At 63.6% G+C, this 22,960-nt stretch overlaps 1 protein-coding gene across 1 annotated transcript; it reads left to right on the top strand.

Moving 5' to 3' along the window:
• Window positions 1-3,874: 3,874 nt before the first annotated feature.
• Window positions 3,875-21,247, top strand: ASMTL (acetylserotonin O-methyltransferase like). The gene is made up of 13 exons (XM_055338878.1): window positions 3,875-4,063; window positions 5,456-5,587; window positions 7,826-7,873; window positions 7,997-8,061; window positions 8,690-8,751; window positions 9,208-9,316; window positions 9,895-10,264; window positions 11,922-12,084; window positions 14,813-14,988; window positions 16,504-16,621; window positions 17,276-17,419; window positions 18,997-19,119; window positions 20,503-21,247. The coding sequence occupies exons 1-13, from the start codon at window positions 3,971-3,973 to the stop codon at window positions 20,727-20,729; spliced, it is 1,830 nt and encodes a 609-aa protein (XP_055194853.1). The 5' UTR covers window positions 3,875-3,970; the 3' UTR covers window positions 20,730-21,247.
• Window positions 21,248-22,960: the final 1,713 nt, after the last annotated feature.

Raw genomic sequence — 22,960 nt, 5'->3', positions numbered from 1 at the left:
CTTCCATTCGATAATTCTCCTTCCTATGAGCCTGTCTGAAAATACCTACACTAAAAAAAAAAGAGGCGTTCCGGTAGACGTCACACAAAACCATCGATTTCTGCCCAGAGTCACCTCTCCAGAGTGCTGGACACGGAAGAAGCAAACATTCCCAGCGTATCTGTCCTTTTTTTCTCTTATCTTTTCCTTCCGAGTATTTCTTTGTATATCGTGATAAAATAGAGAGACACGAGATCCACCGTGTTAACCCTGTGACGGCGTCGGGTCACTGGTCGCAAACACATCCGTGGCGCTGTGCCACCGTCCCCAGCACCCGCGTCCGGAACTCTTCATCCTGCGGCACGGAGGCTGTGACAACCCCAGGCCCGCCGCCCAGCATCCGCCTGCCGTCCCTACACAGGCGACACCTGCTATACACGCACAGTCACGCACAACGTGTCCGTCTGTGTGTCCCTGGGTCCCCGAGCACCGCGGCCCCCGGCTCGAGCCACCGCACGGTTCACCGGCCTGTGGTCCGCTCGCATTGCTGTCCCGGAAACACCACAAGGCAGCTCTGGGGTATTCCTGTCGCCCCAAAGAGACGTCCAACGCCCGTGTTCCCTCCACCCCGACGGCCGGCCTCGGGCAAGCACACGCGCCATCTCTGCTTCCGCACCCGTGTCCTTCCTGCCCTGGCGACGTCAGCGGGGTCATACACCCTTGGTGTTGCGATGACGCTGAAGGATCGGAACGTCTAGACCCCGGTGTCTAGCACAAGACGCCGGGAACGTCTTTCTACCCTCCACGGTGCGCTCTTTCTGGAAACCACAGCCCAGAAAACGCCTCCCACACTTAGCAAGACGTGAGAAGGCCGTAGTTATCCGGCCACCGTACGCCGCCACCGGGCTCACGCTGACTTGCTAAAAAGTTTCCACGGTTGACCTCGGCTGCTTTTTTTTTCGGGCGGCTGGCCTCTTTGGACGTCTGTGTGCCTCGGTAAACGTCGCCGAGGTTGCCTTTCAACGCCGTGAAGGTACCTCCAGGCAGGGAGGAAACGCGAGTGAGGCACAGGGTGAGGGCTTGGGACGGGGACACGCTGTGTGATGGCTCGGCTGGTTTCGGGGACTCCCGGGTCAACCCCACACAACGGGCAGCAAGCGTAGCATCAATCCCACACCCGGGCATCACCCGGTTTGTCACATGCACGAGCTCCTACGACGGGGCAGCTGTTGGGTCCACTTTGCAGAGGAGTAAACTGAGGCACAAAGCGGTGGAGGGACTCCTCCGGGGCCCCGGAGCTGGGGAGCGGACCACCCTGGGCTTGAACCTTGCTGGCACCTGTCCCTGAACCCGATCCCACGCCCGCCGGGGCCCCTTCCTGCATCTGGGGACGTGCCCGTGTTGGTCCTCACCCGCCCCCAATGCACCAAGTGATGCGAGGATGTTGTCAGCAGGGCAGGGACGCGCTGTGCTACGTGGGCAGCCTCCCCGCGAGCCTAAAAGCACCGCACAGCAGCCCGGCCCTAAATGAGACGCGGCCCGCGCACAGAAACGAGGGGCCGGGGAGAGCTCGGCCTGGCCGCCCCGACTTCTGAAAGATGCGGGATATCTGCGGCCGCTGCTCTGGTTCTCGGGCCCTCTGTGGGGACAGCCCCCGGACGGGACGGGGGCCCCTGCGATCCGTGCGGAGGGTCCCCAGGCTCTGGGAGCTGCTTCCTCGGCCCATGACCCCCACCCCGGCCCCCCGTGCCCCTGCCCACTCTGCGTCCCCCTGTGTACCCCACACGGGCTCTGGGCGCCTCGGCCTGCTCTGAGCCCCCATCCGCTGCCTCACGGGACATCGGCCGGCACAGAACACTGAGGGGGACGAAGCGGAGACGTAACAACGGCAGCCAAACGCGTCATCAGTGGTCGTGTCCAAACGCGCCTGCGCCGCATATACACGGACACGCACACACAGGTGTACAGGGTGGCGTGGTGGGCGCGTGTGCGAAGTCGCCGGGGCACGCCGGTGGTCACAACGGCGCGGGGCGCTGGTGTCATCTGGCGGGCGGACACGGGGACAGTGCTCAGCACGAGGCCGTGCCCGGGACGCCCCACCTCACACGGTCATCCAGGCCCTGATGTCGGCAGTGCCCGGGGCGGAGAAGCCTGGCAGGACAGACGCTTGTCTGTGTACCCGTCATATCCGTGTCCACCCGTCCGTCCACCCGTGCGTCCATCCAGGCACCCATCCGCTCTATCCAGGCACCTTGTCTGCGTAGGCACCCGCCTTGTCTCTCCACCCACCCACCCACCCACCATCTCTCCATCCATCCATCATCCAATCAATGAACCAATCACCGATCAATCATGTCTATCTCGGGTCAGGGTCAGGGTCCTCCAGCGAGGCCTCCTCTGTCCCCAGGGAACCCGGAGCTCCGCAGACCATTCCGCGGTCACAGCTTGAAGGGAAGGCAGCGCCATCTAGTGGCGGAAACCGCGCAGGCGCTCCATACCCCGGTGTGCCCAGGACGCCCCCACAAAAATGAACCGTGCGACCCCAAATGTCAGTAGTGGTGGCGCCGAGGTCCCCCCTTCGCCTCAGCAGGGGAGATCGTGTCCGTCTACCGCCCTGCCTGCTTGCCCGTCGCCAGGCCGCAGGGTTCGCAGCCAGACTCTTCTGCCTCCCGGGGAACCCCTGCCCCGACGCCCGCCACCACCCCCATCTCCGCTCCCCCTACCTCCTCCCTGAGACCCCCCCCCCCGGCTCCGCCCCCCTCCACCTCCTCCCGGGGACCCCCGTCTCCGCCCCTCCCCCCCGCCTCCTGCCGGGGACCCCCGTCTCCGCCCCTCCCCCCCGCCTCCTCCCGGGGACCCCCGTCTCCGCCCCTCCCCCTCTCCGCCCCTCCCCCCGCCTCCTCCCGGGGACCCCCATCTCCCCCGCCCCGCCTCCTCCCGGGGACCCCCGTCCCCCCCCCCCCCGCCTCCTCCCGGGGACGCCCCTCTCCTCCCCTCCCCCCCCGCCTCCTCCCGGGGACCGCCGTCTCCCCCCCCCCCCCGCCTCCTCCCGGGGACCCCCGTCTCTCCCCCCCCCGCCTCCTCCCGGGGACCCCCGTCTCCCCCCCCCCGCCTCCTCCCGGGGACCCCCGTCTCCCCCCCCCCTCCGCGTCCTCCCGGGGACCCCCGTCTCCGCCCCTCCCCCTCTCCGCCCCTCCCCCCGCCTCCTCCCGGGGACCCCCGTCTCCCCCCCGCCTCCTCCCGGGGACCCCAATCTCCCCCCCCTCCTCCCGGGGACCCCCATCTCCCCCGCCCCGCCTCCTCCCGGGGACCCCCGTCTCCCCCCCCCCGCCTCCTCCCGGGGACCCCCGTCTCCCCCCCCCCGCCTCCTCCCGGGGACCGCCGTCTCCCCCCCCCGCCTCCTCCCGGGGACCCCCGTCTCCCCCCCCCCCGCCTCCTCCCGGGGACGCCCCTCTCCGCCCCTCCCCCCCGCCTCCTCCCGGGGACCCCCGTCTCCCCCCCCCCGCCTCCTCCCGGGGACCCCCGTCTCCCCCGCCCCCGCGTCCTCCCGGGGACCCCCGTCTTCGCCCCTTCCCCCCACGTCTTCCCGGGACCCCCCGTCTCCACGCTCGCCCCCGCACGGCCCACCAGGCCCCCCGGACGGGTGCTCCCGAGGCCGCCCACAAGGACCCCCACCGTCCCGGCGGCGCCGCGGGTTCTGGGGCGCGGCGCGGAGAGGACGCGCAGCCTCAGTAGGGCCTGGAGGCAGGGGCGGGGCTTCGGGCCTCTTGGGGGCGGGGCCTCGGGGCGGGGCCGCGGCCCTGTCGGGGGCGGGGCGGTGGGCGGGACCGCGGCCCTGTCGGGGGCGGGGCGGGGGCGGGGCTTCCGCCGTCGGGGGGGCGGGGCGGGGCCCCAGTGCTCGCGGAGCGCGCGGCGCGGAGGATCGGGGTCGGAGCGTGCCCCGCGGTCCCGGGCGGGCGCCGGCGCGGGCGTGGGGTCGGGGCGCGGCGCCATGGCGCTGAGCCCGGTGATCGGGAAGCTGCTGCACAAGCGCGTGGTGCTGGCCAGCGCGTCCCCCCGCCGCCGGGAGATCCTCAGCCAGGCGGTGAGCGGCCTGCGCCCGGGCTGGGGCGGGGGAGGGGCGGCCGAGGGCCGGGGGCCGGGGGCTTAGGGACCTGGGGGCGTCGGCCGGGGGGTCTGCAGACTGCAGGCCTGGGCCAGGAGGACCTGAGGCCGCGCACCTGGGGACCTGGGGGCCTGGGCCCGGGAGGACCTGAGGCCGCGCACCTGGGGACCTGGGGGCCTGGGCCCGGGAGGACCTGAGGCCGCGCACCTGGGGACCTGGGGGCCTGGCGCCTTCCCACCCGCGGGATTAGTGCTCGGGATCCAGGTGACTCGGGGGCCTGCAGACCTGGGGGTCTGGGGCTGGGAGGACCTGAGGCCGGGCACCTGGGGACCTGGAGGCCTGTGGCCTACTGACCCATGGGACTAGTGCTCAGGCACCTGGTGACCTAGGGTCCTGGGGCCTACTGACCCACGGGGCTACTGCTGGGGGTCCAGGTGACCCAGTGGCCTCCGGACGTGGAAGTCTGTAGACCTGGTGGTCCGGGGCTGGGAGGACCTGAGGCTGGGCACCTGGGGACCTGTAGGCCTGAGACTAGTGCTCGGGGGCCTGTGACTCGGGGGCCTGGAGACCTGGGGGTCTGAGGCCGGAGACCTAGTAACCAGGGGCGTACTGACCTGCGGGGATACTGCCCAGGGGACCTAGTGACCAGGAGTGCAGGCCAGTGCCGGGGCTAGGGGTCTGTGTGACCAGGGGGCAGGGGTCTGCAGTCTGGGGTCTTCGTTGGAGCAACGGCGTAGGGATTCCAGGTCCCAGTGACAGGGTGCTTGGGGTGTGTGTGGTCTGCGTGGCCTGGGACTGGAGACTTCAGGCCAGGCCCAGTGGCCTAGTGACCTGCTGGCCGAGGGACTGCCCGTCCAAGGCCATGTCTGTGCCTGAGCTGGGTCCATCCTGGAGCTGGTCCCCACCCGACTGCAGGGTGGTGTCACTGTGTGACTGGCCCCCCATGGGGACGGCCTTGCCTGTCCACACGTGTTTGGGGACCACGGTCAAGCAGCGTCTGTGGCATTTTGTGCGGGTGGTCAGTTTCCAGCTGCTTGTCCCTACCCCCCACCCCCCCAGGGCTGACATGCCGGCTTCGGGGACACTCCGCGAGCCCTTTGACCGCTCAGAGCCTCAGACCCCGGCCCAAGCAGGCCGGCCAGCTGGCCTGTGCGTGGCCGCTGGTGGCTTCCCTCCAGGTCCGCTGGGCCCCAGCCAGCCCGCTCCCCCCAGGCCGCCAGGCAGCACCCACGGGTCCCTGTGCCGGGAGGACAGGCCGGGCAGGAGCTGGCGCGCGGGGAGGGCCTTGTGGACCGCGGGGGGGGGCGCTCGCTGCTCGGGGTCCGTGGGCTCTCCCTGCGGCGCCTGACACCCCGTGTTCTCGTGTTCCAGGGTCTCAGGTTTGAGGTGGTTCCTTCGAGGTTCAAAGAGACGCTGGATAAAGCCGCCTTCCCCGTGCCCTACGCCTACGCCATGGAAACGGCCAAGCAGAAGGCCCTGGAAGTGGCCGCCAGGATGTACCAGGCGAGCGGCCCGGGCTGGGAGGGCGGTGGGCTCGGGGCCGAGCGCTGGGCTGGCCGCACCGTCCTGGGGTCTCGGGTCCCGGCGTGTGGGCCCGATCCCCTGCGGCGCGCGCTCGGGGAACCGAACAGGACCACTGAGCACAAAGGAGTGACGGGGCTTAGTTAGGATCCGAGCCCCCGGGCGGCACTGGGGTCTCGGTGCGGCAGCCGCAGCCTCCCGACGGGGCCGGGTCGGCGCTGACCTGCTCGCAGGCAGCCTTCGCAGTACTCGGTCCTGACGGGGAGGACGGCGCTCACCGTCTGGTTACTTAACGCGCCGCCGTAACGGATAGAGCATTAGCTAGGACGTGAGTTACCTAGGACGGAGTGTCACGCTGTCGTTCACAGGATAAAGTCATGCAATACGCTGTCGTCATGAATACGTTATGATGTTTAATGCAGTTGTTTGGTACAGTATCCTAAGGAGCATAACGCTATTACGTACGATAGAAAGTCATTTAATGCACCATCGTGAGAGAGATAATGTCATTATTTTAATAGTTATTTAATACACTATCGTAAGGAATATAACATCATTATTTACAGTATAAAGTCATTTAATACACCATCGTAACGAATATAACGTCATTATTTACAATATAAGGTTATGTAATACACTATCGTAATGAATATAACATTATTTTTAATATAGCTATTTAACACAGTATCATAATGAATATAACACTATTATATACGATATAAGGTCATTTAATACACCATCGTAATGACTATGACATTATTTTTAATATAGTTGTTTAATACACTATCCTAAGGAATATAACATCATTATCTACAATAAAAGTCATTTAATACACCATCGTAATGAATGTAACGTTATTATTTAGAATATAAGGTTATTCAATACACCATCGTAAGGAATATGACGTTATTATTTACAATATAAAATTATTTAATACACCATCGTAATGACTGTAACGTTATTTTTATTTTTTATTTTTATTTTTTCATTATTTTTTAATACAGTTATTTAATACACTATCGTAAGGAATATAAGATCGCCATCTGCAACACTAAGTCATTTAATACGCCATCGTGATGAATGTAACATTATTATTTACAATATAAGGTTACTTAATACACCATTGGAATGAACGTAAGGCTATTTATGATATGTGGTATTTAATACACTATCGTGATGAATGTAACGTCATTATTCATAATATAATTTAATATGCCATCGTAATGAACGTAACGCTGCTATTTACGATATAAAGTCGCTTAATACGCTATCGTAATGAATATAACTTCGTTATTTTTAACATAGTTATTTAATACACTTATCATAATGAATGTAACATTATTTAATGAATGTAACATCATTTACGATACAAAGTTCTTTAATACACCCTCGTAATGAACACAACGTTACTACTTACACCGTGAAGCCATTTCATGCACCATCGTGAGGAGCGTGGCGGCGGCACTTCGGGTACAGAACTCGCATCGCAGGGTGTGCCTGCAGGTCACTAGACGCCGTCCCACCGTCACGCGTTCACGATGCCCCATCGCCGTGCGCCATCTGTCACCAGGCGCCACAGTGACATCCCACCGCGACTCCTGTCATACCACACGTGCTGTGTGCCCCGCGCTATAACATCAGCTATTGCAATAAATACTCGAGTATTGATTAATTGATTTTCGGCGGTAGAAAGGTTAATGTTTAAGGACGCCCAGGGTCCAAGGTTCCCTACAGACAGAGGTGATCCCAGACGAGCGAGCTCGGCCCCGAGCCTGAATTTTCCACGTGGACTGATTTAATTGCCCAGACGGCCTTCTCCTTAATTGCCATTGAGCGGGTCAGGAGAGGGCTTTGTCCTTAATTCTGGATAGCTGGGGGAGGATTTGGGCCCAGTACCCCGCCCCGCCCCCCCCCCCCCCCCCGCGCCGTCCACACCACCCCCACCACGAAGGAGGAGGAGCCCCTGGGGCGGACACTGCTGTTTGCAGTGCTGCCCAGCAGGTGCATCCCCATCACGTGACCACAGAACACCTGCAGGCTGCAGCCCCTCACATGCCGGGATCCCGGGCTCACACTCGGGTCCATGCTGGGGACACCGAGGAAGCCCAGATCCTACTCTCCCAAGTACGACTGGCTTCATACCCACCCCTCGCGCCACCAGGTGTCTGCACAAGACGTACACGGGCATCATGTCTAAAGCTGCGATTCCATTTCCCGCAGAAGGACCTCCGGGCCCCCGACGTGGTCATCGGAGCGGACACCATCGTGGTGAGTGCCCTCGGGGCCTTCTCTGGCCGCCTGTTTGCTGTGTCTGTGCTGGGGACAGAGACCGAGGTGCGGACGCTGAGACCCGGCCTGCTCAGCGCGCGGCCCTCCTTGGTTCTCTTGCAGACGGTCGGGGGGCTGATCTTGGAGAAGCCGGTGGACAAGCAAGACGCGTACAGGATGCTGTCCATGTGGGTGTGCGCCGTGGTCCCCCGGGAAGCGGGGGGGGGGCTGGGAGGGGTCGGGGCCTGGGTCGGGGTCCGTGCCTGGGGTGGGGCTCATGTCCCGGGTGTCCAGGGTGGGGTGGGGTCCTCAGCTGAGGTCCTCGGTGGGGGTGAGGGTCAGCCCCCTGGGGTGTGGCCTATGTCCAGGGCGCAGTGGGGACCTCAGCTGTGGCCCTGGGGAGGGTCAGCCCCCTGGAGTGGGGCCCTCACATGAGGGTCCCCAGTAGGGTCAGCCCCTAGGGTGGGGCTCATGTCCAGGGTGGGGTGGGGTCCTCAGCTGCAGTCCCAGGGAAGGAGGGTCAGCCTCCTAGGGTGGGGCTCACATCCAGCGTGGGGGGGGTCCTCAGCTGAGGTCCTTGAGGAAGGTCAACTCCCTGGGGTGGGGCTCATGTCCAGGGTGGGATGGGGACCTCAGCTGTGGTCCCGGGGAGGGTCACACCTGTCCCTCCGCACCTGTCCCCGCCGCATCCCGTGGGCGGGCCCCTCACGCAGCAGCCGCAGCAGCAGCGCAGGGACAGACAGATGCGGGCTGACGGCGGGTGGCGGGGAGGCGCCCCCGCGGGGTCCAACCCGTCACGTCCAGGGCGTCCTGCAGGTTGAACGGCAAGGAGCACAGCGTGTTCACGGGCGTCGCCATCGTCCACTGTTGCAGCAAAGGTACCGCGCCAGCCTCTTCTGCGTCCCTGTCCCGGGTCTGGGCCTCCGCGGGAGGGGCAGGTGTCCCTGCAGAGCTGAGCCCTCAGGTCCCCCGCGAGCGCATCTGCGCCCCTACCTGCAGAGGTCAGGGCTGCCTGGAGGCCTGTGCGCCCCCGCGGGACACGGGGTCACCGTGGGTGTGACCTGCACGGGCGCTTTGCTGGCCGGTCCTGTGCAGTGCACAAGGCCTGGCCGCCGCCGGCTCACCTGGCTGCACACCTGGCTGCAGGGCGGAGGTCCTGGAGGGAGAGCCCGAGGAGCCCCGTGTGCGGCAGTCCCCCCACTCGCAGGGTTCGCTGGCTTCATGTTCCCTATCCCCCCCAGACCCCCCGCGGTTGACCATCCCCCCCTGGTGGGTGGGGCGAGCGGGGGCACAGAGGTCGGCGGGGGGCGCCCTGACCTCGGCCCGTGCTGCAGGCAGCCAGCTGGACACGGACGTGTGTCAGTTCCACGAGGAGACCACGGTCAGGTTCTCCCGGCTGTCGGAGGAGCTGCTGTGGGAGTACATCGACAGCGGCGAGCCCATGTGAGTGCCCCCGACGGGGACGCGCGCCTCCGGCCCTCGCGACGCACCTGCTTCCGACACCTGCCCCGGAGGAGCCGCCGTGTGCTGCGGTTGATGTGACCAAGGCTCAGGCCCGTGTGCACGCGCCGGGTGGGACGGGGGAGGGCGCCGCTGCGTTCCTTGCGGCGGCACCAGGGAGGCAGGTGTCAGCACCCAGGAAGGAGCAGCTCTTGCACGGCCCTTCCTCCGTCCCTAAGGAGGTCTCGGCAGAGGTGCAGTCGCTGATCGGGGTCCTCAGGACGCCCCCTCCCCAGCCTCCGAGAGGGCCGTGCCCCAGGGTGCATGTAGGAGGCAGGGAGCCCGGGGACCGCCAGCTAGGGACACCTTGCCGCTGCCCATGCTGAGGACTCAAGGGTCACTTAGCAGTTTGTGCAGAGCCAGACTGGTCCCCGAAGGGCCCCGGGGTGGTCGCTGGGCTCCCGCCCCAGGCTGTGGGGTCGGAGGGCCAGGGGGAAGCGATCGTGCGACCCCCAGGACTCTGGTTGGTCCCGTAACGGTCCCGCCGTCTGCCCCCCCACCCGGTCGCTCCCCGCGCTCAGGGACAAGGCGGGGGGCTACGGGATCCAGGCGCTGGGCGGCATGCTGGTGGAGTACGTCCGCGGAGACTTCCTCAATGTGGTCGGCTTCCCCCTGAACCACTTTTGCAAGAAGCTGGTGGAGCTCTACTACCCGCCCGGCCGCCACGACGTGCGGCGCGTCAAGCACGACTCCATCCCGGCCGTCGACACCTTCGAGGACCTGAGCGACGTGGAGGGTGGCGGCTCGGACCCCGCGGGGGACATCGAGGGCGGCCCCGGAGGACAGGCTGCTGCGGGGACGCAGGCAGCTGAGGCCAACGGCGCGGTGGAGAGCCCGCCCCCGTTCCCAGAGGACCTTCTAGAACTCATAGACGGCTTTAAAGCGTCGAAGGTACCGGTCTGAGCGTCCTGGGGCTGCCGTCAGCGATGACCGCAGATTCGGGGGGCTTAACACCACAGGAACTCATCCTCCCCGGCTCTGGAGACCACACTCTGAGCTCCAGGGGGGCAGGACCACCGAGGTCCAGGGCTGGGGCTCCGGGGAGGGGCTCTCCCGCCTCTTCCGGCATCTGGGCCCCAGGCGTCCCCAGGCTGGTGGCCGCGTCCCTCCCGTCTCCGCCTCCGTCCTCATGGGGCTCCTCTTCTGTCTCTTACGAGGACCCCGGTCATTGGACGTAGGGCCACCTCGTGTCAGAGCCTTTACGTCCTCCCATCTGCAAACACCCTGTTTCCCCATTCGACTCCCATCTCGGGTTCTAGGGGTCAGGACTTGGGCATATCTCTTGGGGTGAGGTGTCTATGGGTATTTGAAGGTGCACAGGGTCTGATGACCGCAGCACGGGGACACGGTGCACCCCTGAGAGGCCTCTACTGTGGCCCAGGGAGACGGGGCCGGAAGGCTGGGCGTTGCAGCAGCCTCGGGACGCCCAGCGCATTCCGGCTGGCCAGGTGGCAGGTGGGGTCTGGCGCCAGGTCACCAGCTGTGTCCTCACCATGCCGTGGCCTCGGGATCCCAGCCACAGGGTGCCCCAGGTGGGGTGAGAGCCTGCAGGCCACTGGTGCTTGCGGGAGCCCACGGGTGCCGGTGCCTGTGGCCTCCTCATCCTTCCTGCGTGCTCACAGGCACGTCCGAGAAGCGCCCGGGCCTGCCGGCACAGCATCTCAGGCACACGCACACCGGGTGGTCCTCACCATCGCGGCCACGGCGGCTCACCCACCCGGCGGTCTCTTCCCTCCAGCCTTCTCCCGCGGCCCCGCTCAGCCGACCTTCCGGCTACCCGAGGGCTCTGGGCCCCTGAGAGGCCGCAGGGGGGTGGCCTTTCCCGTGCCTGGGCTCCGCAGGGGTCGCCACATCAGTGGCTGTGGGGGTTGCTCTCTCCCACGCCCCCCACACCCCACCGGCCGCCTCCCTCTGACGGCCTTGGCAGGGCAGGAGCTGTCGTGATCAGGTGGTTGTGCTGTGTCAGGCCTCGAAATAATTAATTTTCCTGCAAATAATAGTTAAAACAGAGCTCAGGCAACATTGCATTGTCACAGGACGGAGGTCCGCTGTGCTCCCGGCATCTGCTCGTCTATGGTCTGTTAGCTACCTGCCTGCCAGTCATCAAACTATTACCTGTCCGCCTCCAAGCGCATCACACACCGTCAGTTATCTCTGTGTCCATAAATCTTCTTACCTACGTGCCATCTCTCAGATCTAGCATCCATCCATTTATCGACCCACCTGCCTACCTGTGCACCCGTCTGCCCACCTATCACATCATTCACCTGACAAAGGGCTCCCGGCGGTCAGGTGAGCTGACCAAGCCGAGCGGCAGAGGGAGAAGCAGGGCCCCGCGGGGAGCCCGATGCAGGACTCAATCCCGGGACCCCGGGATCACGCCCTGAGCCAACGGCAGATGCTCAACCACCGAGCCACCCAGGTGCCCCTGGAGAAGTTGCCGTTGACAGTTTTCACAGCTTTGACCTCCTTCTTTTGGGTCCGTAGCAGTAAAAAGTACCTGACAGGTCACGTAGTAAGTGTAATTGTACTTGTTTCTAACACACAGGCCCTGTTCACGGCTTGCAAGCTGAAGGTGTTCGACGTACTGAAAGACGAGGCCCCCCTGAAGGCCGCGGAGGTTGCGGGCAGAATTGACGCCTCAGTGTGTGGAACTGGACGGCTCCTGGATGCCTGTGTGGCCCTGGGGTTACTGGAGAAGACAGACGGAGGTAAGGGGACCTCCTACGTGTTGTGTTGACAGTGTTCGCAGGTGGAAGTCGCTCACTGAGTAAAGGTGGCTTCTGAGCGAAGGCGGAACGTGCCGTTTCCTGGAGAATAAGAAGAGAGAATGGGGGCGAGGAAACGTAGTGAGTGTACGTGCATGTCAGGAGAGTGACGTCACTACGGGCTCTGCTCTCAAAGGAGCTGCATCCCTCAGGGTTCACGAGAGAAACACAACCAGTGGAATAGGCATGTGCACAAGGCAGATACATGTTTTTAATTATTTATACAGATGAGATAAATGGATGGATACACAGGTACATGGATAATAGGGAGGGGAAATAGCTAGGTAACAGGAGATTTGGATGGATAGACTGAGGTTGGATAGATGAATAGGTGGATTGATGGATGGATGATGGATGGATGGATGGAAGGACAGATGGATAGATAGGTAGGTAAGTAGGTGGGTGAATGGATGGAAGGAAGAATAGATGGGTAGGTAGGTGAATGGATGGATAGATGCGTGGATGCATGGATAATGGATGGATGGTTGAGTGGATGGATGGACAGATGGATAGATGCATGGTTGGAGAGGTAGGTAAATAGGTAGATGTATGAATGCAAGGAAGAATAGATGGGTAGGTAAGTATGTAAGTAGATGGATGGGTGGGTCTATGGATGATAGATGGGTAGGTAGGTAGATGAATGAAGGAAAGAAGAATGGATGGGTAGGTAGATGGATGGGTGAGCATATGGCTGGTGGATGGATGGATGGAGAGATGCATGGATGAACAGGTAGATGTATGAATGGAAGGTAGGATAGATTGGTAGGTAGTGGATGGTACATGGATGGATGGATGATGGATGGTGGATGGGTGGATGGATGGATGGATGGATGGTGGATGGATGATGGATGATGGATGGTGGATGGATGGATGGATGGATGGATGATGGGTGGATGGATATGGATGGATGGATGGGTGGATGGATGGATGGGTGGGTGGTGATGGATGGATGGATGATGGATGGATGGATGGATGGGTGGGTGGTGGGTGGATGGATGGATGGGTGGATGGATGATGGATGGATGGATGGATGGGTGGGTGGATGGTGGATGGATGGATGGATGGTAGTTAAGTAGTAGATGTATGAATGGAAGGAAGGATAGATTGGTAGGTAGGTGGATGGGTACATGGATGGATGGATGGATGGATGATGGATGGATGGATGGATGGGTGGATGGATGGATGGGTGGGTGGATGATGGATGATGGATGGGTGGATGGATAGATGGGTGGATGGATGGATGGATGGATAGATGGATGGATGGATGGGTGGATGGATGATGGATGGATGGATGGGTGGATAGATGGATGGATGGATGGTAGTTAAGTAGGTAGATGTATGAATGGAAGGAAGGATAGATTGGTAGGTAGGTGGATGGGTACATGGATGGATGGATGGATGGATGGATGGGGAGGGTGGGTGGAATGGATGGGTCGATAGATGAATAGATTAGTAGGTAGATGGGTGAACGGAGGGAAGCATAGACAGGTAGGTGGATGGGTGGGCGACAGCGTGTTCGCCAAAACGAACGAGACTCTCGAGCACGGTCTCCGTGCAGACAGTCCAATGGATGGTCCCTCCAATGCCTTGGGAATGACAGGGGGCTCGAGGTACCTTCACCTGTGTGATAAGGAGGAACGTGGGGCGCCGGCCTAGGCCCCAGGAGCTGCCCTTTGCACAAAAGTCGTACAAGCGTGCGGTTAGGATTTGGGGCGCGGGCAGCGGACCTTTCTCCCCGGCCAGATCATTGTCACGATCTCCTCCTCCTCTATCAAAAAGAATGACGGAGGGGATCCCTGGGTGGCGCAGCGGTTTAGCGCCTGCCTTTGGCCCAGGGCGCGATCCTGGAGACCCGGGATCGAATCCCACGTCAGGCTCCCGGTGCATGGAGCCTGCTTCTCCCTCTGCCTGTGTCTCTGCCTCTCTCTCTCTCACTGTGTGCCTATCATAAATAAATAAAAATTAAAAAAAAAAAAAAAAAAAAAGAATGACGGAACGTGGAGAAAGCTCCCGTGTCCAGACTTTCAATCACCCCGGAGGTTCTTCGGGCGCGTTTTCATGGGGCCCTTGCACGGTTCTGCGGGCGAACCTGTGAGCAGTCCCCACGCACGCGCAGCAGGTCGTGCTGCTCTTCCAAAGGCTCAGAAGGAACAAGGTTTAGGTGTCAGGACGGACGCCGCGCGGCTCCTCGTCTCGATGAGGACAGTTGGTGGGGCCCTGTGTTGGCGGATACGGGTCCCCATCGCCACCTGTGCCCCCAGCCTCCCGTTCTCTGGGTGCGGGTGTCCCAGAGGGGCTCCCCGGGGGGGCCAGGCCCTACGCACGGCCACCCGGGTGTGAAGAGGGGAGAGAAGGGAAGAGCTCCGACCCACATCGCCCACGGCCTCATCCCCTTCGCGTAAACGGCCGTAGGTGTCACACCACCCTGCGCAGCGGTATGCAGCCTGGCGTGGCGTGGGTGCTCCTGGGCCCCGGCCGCAGAGTGACCACCCCCGGGCTGCGGGGGAACCGCCTCTGGGAGCGTCCCCATGTTCGGGTCACACTTCCATGAGTCTGGTTCCGGGTGGGTCTGGGCTGAGGTTTCCGCGATGACCGAGCCCTGAGCAGGTGCGGTGCATGGGGTCCCTGGGGTGTCCCCGGCCCGAGCGCCCACGGTGCCCTGTCGTGCCAGGTTACCGCAACACGGAGGTGGCAAGCCGGCACCTGGTGTCGGACGGCGAGTATTCGCTCCACGGCTTGGTGACGCGCCACGATGACCACACCTGGGAGCTCTTCACGCGCCTGGAGGTGGCCGTGCGACAGGGACCAAACGTGGCTGCGGGCGGGAAGGTGGAGGACCCGGCTCAGGTACTGGGGCTCCGGGCACACACCTGCCCATCACACGCATGTGTTGCAAAAGGACCCACGGTATGACTGTGGCCCGTGACCTGCGACTTCCTACGAAGCTGCTGGCCGCCAGCCTTGGTGATGGGGAGGTCAGGGGAGAGGTCACGGGGTGGGAAGGACACGGGGTTGGGGGGGCACCACCCGCTAGGGGGCGCACAAGCAACGCACGTCCTTGTCACGGTTCTCAGTCCCCTCCCAGGTCCAGGCGCCTGGGGACTCGGGTCCACCCTCCGCTGTGTTCCCGCTGGGCCCTCACGTGGTGGAAGGGGCAGGGGGCGTCTGCCTGGGCCCTGCAGGGACTCCAGGCCCGTCGCGGGGCTGCACCCTCATGACCTCGTGACCCCACCGCCCCAGATGCTGTCCCAATGCCAACCATCCCCTCCGGGTTAGGTTCTGACATAGGAAATTGGGGGGAGAGGGCACCATCCTGAGCAGAGACAGTGGGGCACAGAAGCGCCAGGCGGGGTCCCGGCGAGCAGAGTGGGTCCTGGGGAAAAGAGCAGGGCCAGGGGTCCTGGGAACCAGAGCAGGGGCGGGGATCCAGGGAGCAGAGCAGGCGCGGGCGGCGGGGGGGGGGGGGGGGGGGGGGCGGTTCACAGGGATCAGAGCGGGGAGGTGGGTCCTGGGGAGCAGAGCAGGTCCCGGGGAGCAGAGCAGGGCAGTCGCAGCCTCAGCCCCCCCCCCCCCGCCCCTGCAGGATGGAGAGGCAGCTCGGAAGGCAGGGCAGGGCTGGGGTGGGGGGAACCACGTTCCAGGTGGGGTGGGGGCTGAGGTGGGCGCCCCCCCGGCCCCGCCTGCCCCTGTGGGGACTCAGGGCCACTTCCTGCACATCCTCCCCCACCCCCTCCCCGCTGGCCATCTCGGTGGCCACCTGTCCCAGCAGGGGCTTGGGTCCCCCCTCCCCCTGCGGAGGCCCTGCCCACATGGACCCCCAGCGGGGGGGGGGTGGCTGCAGGGTCCGAAGGATTAGCGGGCAGAGAGTCACCAGCACGGTGCTCGCTGCAGGGGCCACCGGGGAGACCCCACTGGTCCCTCCCGCCTGCTGGGCAGCGACACCCTTCCTGGGGAGCCTGGGGGCCTAGGGTGAGCACCTGTCGGCTGACTCCAGATCCTGGCCCGGGGTGTCTGTTTTGAAGGGCGGATCCTGGATCCCGCTGGAGCTGCCCTCCCTCCTGGCAGGACCCCACCCTGAGCTGGACCCTGCCCTGCCCCAGCAGAGCCCGTCTGACCTGGCTCCGCCCCTCCCCCCCAGCCCCCCCCCCCCCCGCAGGGCTGGGCCCCATAAGAACACCCATGGCCGCCCAGGCCTGACTGCTCCCCCTCCCCCCCAGCCGCTCCCTGTCCGGCTGCCCCCTCATGCTCCCGTCCCGTGGGTGCTGCCGAGCTCCCTACCTGCAGAAAGGCGGGGTGGGGCCAGCAGCCGGGCCCCAGGAGCCCCTGGGCCTGGTGGGTCCCTCAGACCCCGTCCCGTTTCAGAGCCAGCAGAGGACGCTGCAGTTCATGCGGGCCATGCACGGCCTCAGCAAGCTGACGGCCCGCCGGTTGGCCACGGCCTTCGACCTGTCCCGGTTCACCTCGGCCTGTGACCTGGGAGGTGCGTAGCCACCGCACCCCCGCCCCCCGCCAGGAATGGGGCGCAGACGGCTTTGTGTGTTCCCCGGGAGAAGTCCCGCCCGCCTCATCTGCTAATGCGATGTCCAAAATGGGTTCCCCTCTCCACGCAGCAGCGAAGTCCCTGGGTTTGGCCGTGCCGCCCGCTGGGGCTTGGGGGCAGATCATCCCAAGTGCGAGGAGGTTCTAGGGATGGGCAAGGGGTACATTGAATCTGGGGGCCCACGAGGAGCCCAGAGCTGCCAGCTTTCATTTCCCGGTCATCCGTACGCCGCTCCTCCTGGTGGCCCAGAGCGGCTGCTGGGGCGCCAACCATCACATCTACATTCTTGCCCCAGAAAAGAGATGGGAGGAGTGCAGCGCCCCCCTCCAGCTGGGCCACGATGCTCTCTGTGAGTCTATGCCCACCCAGACCCCCGCTCACCTGCGCTGGGCCAGCACCGGTCTTGCTGTGCCTAGCCAGGTCCTGACCCCAAGAGGCCCCGCGGCCTGCGTGAGACAGCAGAGATCTCTGCCAGCGGCTGCCTTCCGGCCGCAGTGTGCGTGCTCAGGCATCACTTTGGTTTAGCCAAGGTGGAACCGGGGCGGCTGGCCAGGGGGCGCGGGCGGGTCACGAAGCAGGTGTGTGTCCCCGCAGGCTGCACGGGCGCGCTGGCCCACGAGCTGGCCCACGAGTACCCGCACATGAGGGTGACGGTGTTCGACCTCCCGGACGTCCTCGAGCACGTCGCGTGCTTCCAGCCCGGAGGGCGGCCCTCGGAGCGGATCCGCTTCGTGCCAGGTGCGCGCTGCTTTGTGTTTGCCGAGCGTCGACGTTCGGCCGACCGTATGGGCTTCTACGGGGTGTGCGTGCAGGGTGCGGGTGCGCGCGTCTGCTGGGAATGTGAACATGGTGTATTTGTGTGTGTGCGCATGCGGTTACCTGTGTGGGGGATGGCTCCGTGTGTGTCTGGGCGTGTGCGTGCGTGTGTCTGTGCATGCACATGTGTGCCTGGGCACGTCTGTGCGGTGTGCCTGTGCGTGCTTATGATACGTGTGTCTGTGTGCACACGTGTGTGTTGTGTGTGTAAATGCAAACGTCTTTGTGTGCATGCATTTGTTGTCTCTGCATGAATGTGCATGTGTGTGTTGTCTGTGTACGTGCAAATGTCTGTCTGTCTCTGCATGTGTCTGTGTGTGCATGTACACACGTGTGTCTTTGCGTGGGCATGCAGTTGTGCCTGTGTGTGTCCTTGCATCTGTGCATATCTCTGTGCGTGACGTCTTTAAGTCTCAGTCTCTGTGTGCATGTGCCTGCACGTGTGTGTCTGTGCGTGTGCATGCCCTCATGTTGCCTGTCTGCATGCATGTGCCTGTACACATGTCTCTGTGTCGGTGTCCCTGCGTGTGCACATGATGCGTGTGTTGTCTGAGTGTGTGCGTACATGTGTGTGTTGCATGTGTGTATGTGCATTCAAACGTGTCTATGCATGTATTTGTCTCTGCGTGTTCATGCATGTGTGCATCGTCCGTGTATTTGTCTATGCGCGTGTGTGCAGCTACATGTGTGTGTGATGTGCGTGTGCATGCAGTGTGTGTGCCTGCGTGTGGTCTGCATGCGTGTGTGCATGCACGATGAGTTTCCGTGTGTGCGTGCACAGTCGTGTGCATCTCCATGTCGTATAATGTGAGCGTGAGCGGCCGTGTCAGCGGCCCTGGAAGCAGCGGTGCTGGGCGGGCACGTGGGGACGTGGATCGGCAGAGGTGGGCGTCTGCAGGTGTCTGCACCCACCACGGCCCCACAAGCTGGAGCAGGAAAGCCTTGAGTTAGACGCGAGAGAGAACCTCCAGGGCCGGGGCAGGGGGTGGATGCAAACGTGGGAGCAGCTTGAAAAGAAACCCTTGCGCTCCTGAATCCCGTGGGCGCCGCGACCCGGCCCAAGGGCACGCGTGTTGACGGCCCAGGGTTCGGACCTCTGCATGTTTCGGGATCAGGACACAGTTGTCCCTGCTGCCAGCACTTCTGGGGAGTGGCCGACCCCCCCCATCACGTGTTTGTCGGGTGGACACGTAGCTCCCGTGTCCCTGACGGGCTCATGGCACCTTGTTTCCACAGCAGGTGACTTTTTCTTTTTTTTAAACTTCATTTAATTAATTAATAATTCTTTTTTCCACGTGAGTTTTCCTTTTTCTTTTTTTTTAATTTCATTTTATTTATTTCTTATTCATTTATTTTCCCGAGTTTTTCCTTTTTTCTTGTTTTATAAATTTTATTTTACTTATTATTCTTTTAATTTCCTTATTTTTTATTTCTTTATTTTCTTATTTCTCTATATTATTATTATTATTTTTTATTTTATTTCTCTATTTTGTTCCCAGGTGACTTTTTCAAGGACAGCCTCCCGGAGGCAGAGCTGTACGTGCTCTCCAGAATCCTGCACGACTGGCCGGACGACCAGGTGCACGCGCTGCTGGGCCGGCTGTCAGGCCGCTGCAAGCCAGGTGAGACGGGGCCTGGGCCGGGGCCTTCCTGCACACGCGCACCCAGAAAGGAAAGACAGGACGAGGTGACTTGGCAGAGAGCCAGGTGACCCGGCTGGGCCCCGTGGAGGGCGTGCTCGGTCCGCGGGGAGTGTGCCGGGAGCTCTGGGAACCTCTCACCAGAGCCCCGTGTCCTGGCCCCATAAAGCCGGTGACGGCGTCTGCGCTCTGGGGCCCCGGAGGCTCCTGGACGCGCCCCAGGTGGGTCCCTCTGAGGACGCAGGCTGTGCCCCTCCCCTGACTGCCGGCCTCGGCGCTCCGTGTCCCCCGGGCCGTGTCCGAGGCGGTCACAGCTGCCGTGGCCCGTCAGGCCGTGTAGCAGGGCGCGTCCAGCCACCCCGCGGCCCCGTCGCAGGCCCTCGAGGTCCCAGTCCCGGAACGCACGGCTGTCATTTCCGCGTCCTGAGCTCCTGGCGTCTGGCGAAGCACTTCTGGGGGGGCCTCCCTGCGGCCTTGGGGAGCGTGAACGAGCCGGCCATCCGCGTGTCCTGTTTTGTGCGCCGTGAGGCTGCTTGTAGTCTTGCACTTGGGCTGGGAGACGCCCGTCATGTGGGGTCTCCTATTTTGCACAAAGAGAAAGAAGGGGACGTGAAGTGTGCAACGGGGCGCGTATGTGTAGAGATGGGGGGTGCAGAGTGTGCAGGCGAGGCCGGTACGTTTTCTCCCGAGGCCTTCAGCTGACTGGACGCGGCCCACCCGCGCCATGGAGGAGGCAGCAGGGCCCCTCCCCGGAGCCTGTGGAGGGAGCGTGTCCCCCCTGGGCCCCAGAGCTGGGCGAGGATGTGACCATGTGACCCTGGGACAGTGCGGTTGCAGGCGACGTTCATGGCCGGGAGGGGCGAGCCCGGGGCGCTGAGGCCGCCCCCGGGCAGGTTCACAGGTGTCAGAGCTCGCACCCCAGGGCTTCCCTGCACCTGCAAAGCTGCCAGTTCGCGGGTGGCCTGCACCCAGGGCGCGGAGGTCGCAGAGCTCAAACTGGCCTTTTGTAAGATTTTCTTATGGGATTTCCAGCATGCGTGCGCCGTGATGGGGCCGCGGTCCCCGCACCCAGATTCGGTTTCCCCCACCCGAGTGCACGCGGTGAACCATCCCGGCCCCGGGCTGTGTCCGCCAGCTCTGGGCTCGCCCCCGGCCCTGCGTCCCGGTGCTGCATCCTTGTCCCATCCCAGGGTCTGGGTCTCTGCCCCTTGTGGTTCTGCTCACCCCGCACACTGGGGGGCAGTGTCCCCACCTCGCCGGAGACCCAGCTGTCCCCCCACCGCATCCCACCCCCGTGCGGGGTGTCCCCACAGGGCCCACCGTGGAAACCTTGCCCTTGACTGCAGCTGGCTGTGTGTTTTGCAGGCGGCGGCGTGTTGGTGGCCGAGGAGACCGTGGACGAGGACCCAGCGGCGGCGCGGAGCAACCTGGCGGCGGCCCTGAGCCTGCTGGTGCGACCCCGGGGGCGCGGCCGCAGCGGGGCGGAGTACCGGGACCTGCTGGAGCAGCACGGCTTCCGGGACGTGCGGGTGGCAGCCGCGGCGGGGGGCACGCTGCACCTGCTGCTGGGCACCCGGGCCTCGCCGCCCTGAGCTCCGGCGGTGGGGCAGGCCGCAGCAGGTGCAGGGCGCTCGCCGGAGGTCCCGCTGCCGTGGCAGGAGCTGCGCAGCCTGTGCAAAGGCCCGGTGGCACCCAGGGCCACGCTCGCCAGCACGGGGGCCCTGGGCGCCTCCTCCACGCCTCTTTTCCCCGTGCTTCTGCGTGTGTTTAAGCAGCTGCTGCCTCACGCAGGTGGCGGGTCATGGGGTGGACAGGACTCCTTTCCACCCAGGTCCCTGAGCAACGCGTGTCACGCTCAACTCTTGCGTACGTGTGCCTTAATTTATCTTCTGAACAGGCAGGTGCCTTGCGCTCTTGTGTATGTCGGGCAATGACAGTGCGGAGCAGCTCACAAGGTGTGTGAGCGGACGTTCTGGAATTATTAGGAAAACGGTCTGGTCGGTCACATCCCTTGTGGCCCTCGCGCCTCCCACGCGCGTGTGCACTGGTGCACGTGCGCACGTGCTCTGTCTCAAATAAATAAATCCTTAAATAAAAATAGTAAAAATGAGCAACTGCGCGGGCCTCCACACGCTTATACGCACAGTAGCTTTCTCTGTGTGGACGGGTTTTCTACAGAGACACCAAGTTACGTCTACGTGTGCGTGTGTAGACTCACACCAGTCGCGGCTGTGCTCGATGCTGTCTCATTAGATGTGCCTTCACGCAGACGTCAATGCATTCTTTTGGTCAGAGTCCAAATTTAAAAAAATAATAATAATAATAATTAATAATGGCAAGTTGGGTGTCGATCGGAGCCTGGGGTGGAAGAGGGATGAGGTGGTGATGAGCGGGGCCGCGGCGTCCAGGGCGGTGCCCGCAGCTGCCCTGATGCAGGACGAGGGTTCGGGCTCAAGGCCCCGCCCGGCGCCCCTGAAACAGGCCCTTCGCGCCCAGTCCAGGCCCCTTGCACCGCGTCTGACCCTGCGCGGGGCTGGGGCAGGTGACCGGGCTCCTCCCACTGCGTCCGACCCCCTGAATGGGCCTCGGGCAGGTGACCCGGGCTCCTCCCACCCCGTCCGACCCCTCCGCGGGGGCTGGGGCAGGTGACCCGGGGTCCTCCCACCCCGTCCAGGCTCCTCTCACCCCGTCCAACACCTGCGCAGGCCTGAGGCAGGTGACCCGGGCTCCTCCCACCCCGTCCGGGCTCCTCCCACCCCGTCCGACCCCCTGAGTGGGCCTCGGGCAGGTGACCCGGGCTCCTCCCACCCCGTCCAGCTCCTCCCACCCCGTCCGACCCCTCCGCGGGGGCTGGGGAGGTGACCCGGGGTCCTCCCACCCCGTCCAGGCTCCTCTCACCCCGTCCAACACCTGCGCAGGCCTGAGGCAGGTGACCCGGGCTCCTCCCACCCCGTCCGACCCCCTGAGTGGGCCTCGGGCAGGTGACCCGGGCTCCTCCCACCCCGTCCAGCTCCTCCCACCCCGTCCGACCCCTCCGCGGGGCTGGGGCAGGTGACCCGGGCTCCTCTCACCGCGGGGTCCCCTCCTGCACCGGGTCCGCCCCCCCTGACGTGGGCTGGTGCTAAGCAGCCCGCAGGGTCCCGCGCCCGCGTGCCCTCTCGGGGTGGCCGCGCTGGGTGACGCTGACGGACCCGGTGACATCGCACACCTGCTCTCGGTCGCCGCCACTTGTCTCAGGGACGCAGGGGTAGAAGCATCCGCGCTCCTCACCAGGCCCCTCGGAACATCCAAGCCCCCCCCCCCGTGGTCCCGGGTGCTCTGTGGCTGCGCCCCCGACGCCCCGACCCCACGACCCCGGGCCCAGCACCGGCCCCCCCGGGCGCGCACATCCCTCCTCGCACCCCGACCCCACGACCCACGGAGACCACGGCTGGGAACCAGCGACCAGATAACATCTCAGAAGGCGGCGAGGGTCCGTGGGTTCCTTACACCGCGCGCTGTCCCGAGTCTTTTTTGGTAGCAAAACACCAGAAAAATGAGATCACGACGTGGGGCCTCGCTGCCACACGACCTGCCTCTTCGTTTGTCGGGAATACAGCTCTTTTTAGGGGTGTCTGACGGGGAGCAGAGCCGGGGTACACGTGTCTTTAAAGGGCCTTAGTCTTCAGGAGCCAGGGGGGCTCTGGAGGGTGGAATTCTACGGCTGACATCCGCCCCCCCACACCAGCACCTGCGCAGGGGAGTTATTCCTGGACGCACCCTGCCTGTCGCTGGGCAGGTGTGTGACCCCAGGGCTCCAAGCAGCCGTCCCCCGGGAACGCGT

The sequence above is a fragment of the Nyctereutes procyonoides genome, unplaced genomic scaffold (genome assembly GCF_905146905.1).
Source record: "Nyctereutes procyonoides isolate TBG_1078 unplaced genomic scaffold, NYPRO_anot_genome, whole genome shotgun sequence".
In the NCBI taxonomy this organism is placed as follows: domain Eukaryota; kingdom Metazoa; phylum Chordata; class Mammalia; order Carnivora; family Canidae; genus Nyctereutes; species Nyctereutes procyonoides.
Note: the sequence above shows the minus strand (reverse complement) of the source record. Positions and strands in the feature narration are given on the sequence as shown.

Excerpts from the sequence above, each read along its gene's own strand:
- ASMTL (XM_055338878.1), top strand. The coding sequence starts at position 3,971 with ATGGCGCTGAGCCCGGTGATCGGGAAGCTGCTGCACAAGCGCGTGGTG. Across the intron at positions 8,752-9,207 it reads CGTCCACTGTTGCAGCAAAG|GCAGCCAGCTGGACACGGAC; the intron begins GTACCGCGCCAG and ends CCCGTGCTGCAG. Across the intron at positions 14,989-16,503 it reads AGGTGGAGGACCCGGCTCAG|AGCCAGCAGAGGACGCTGCA; the intron begins GTACTGGGGCTC and ends GTCCCGTTTCAG.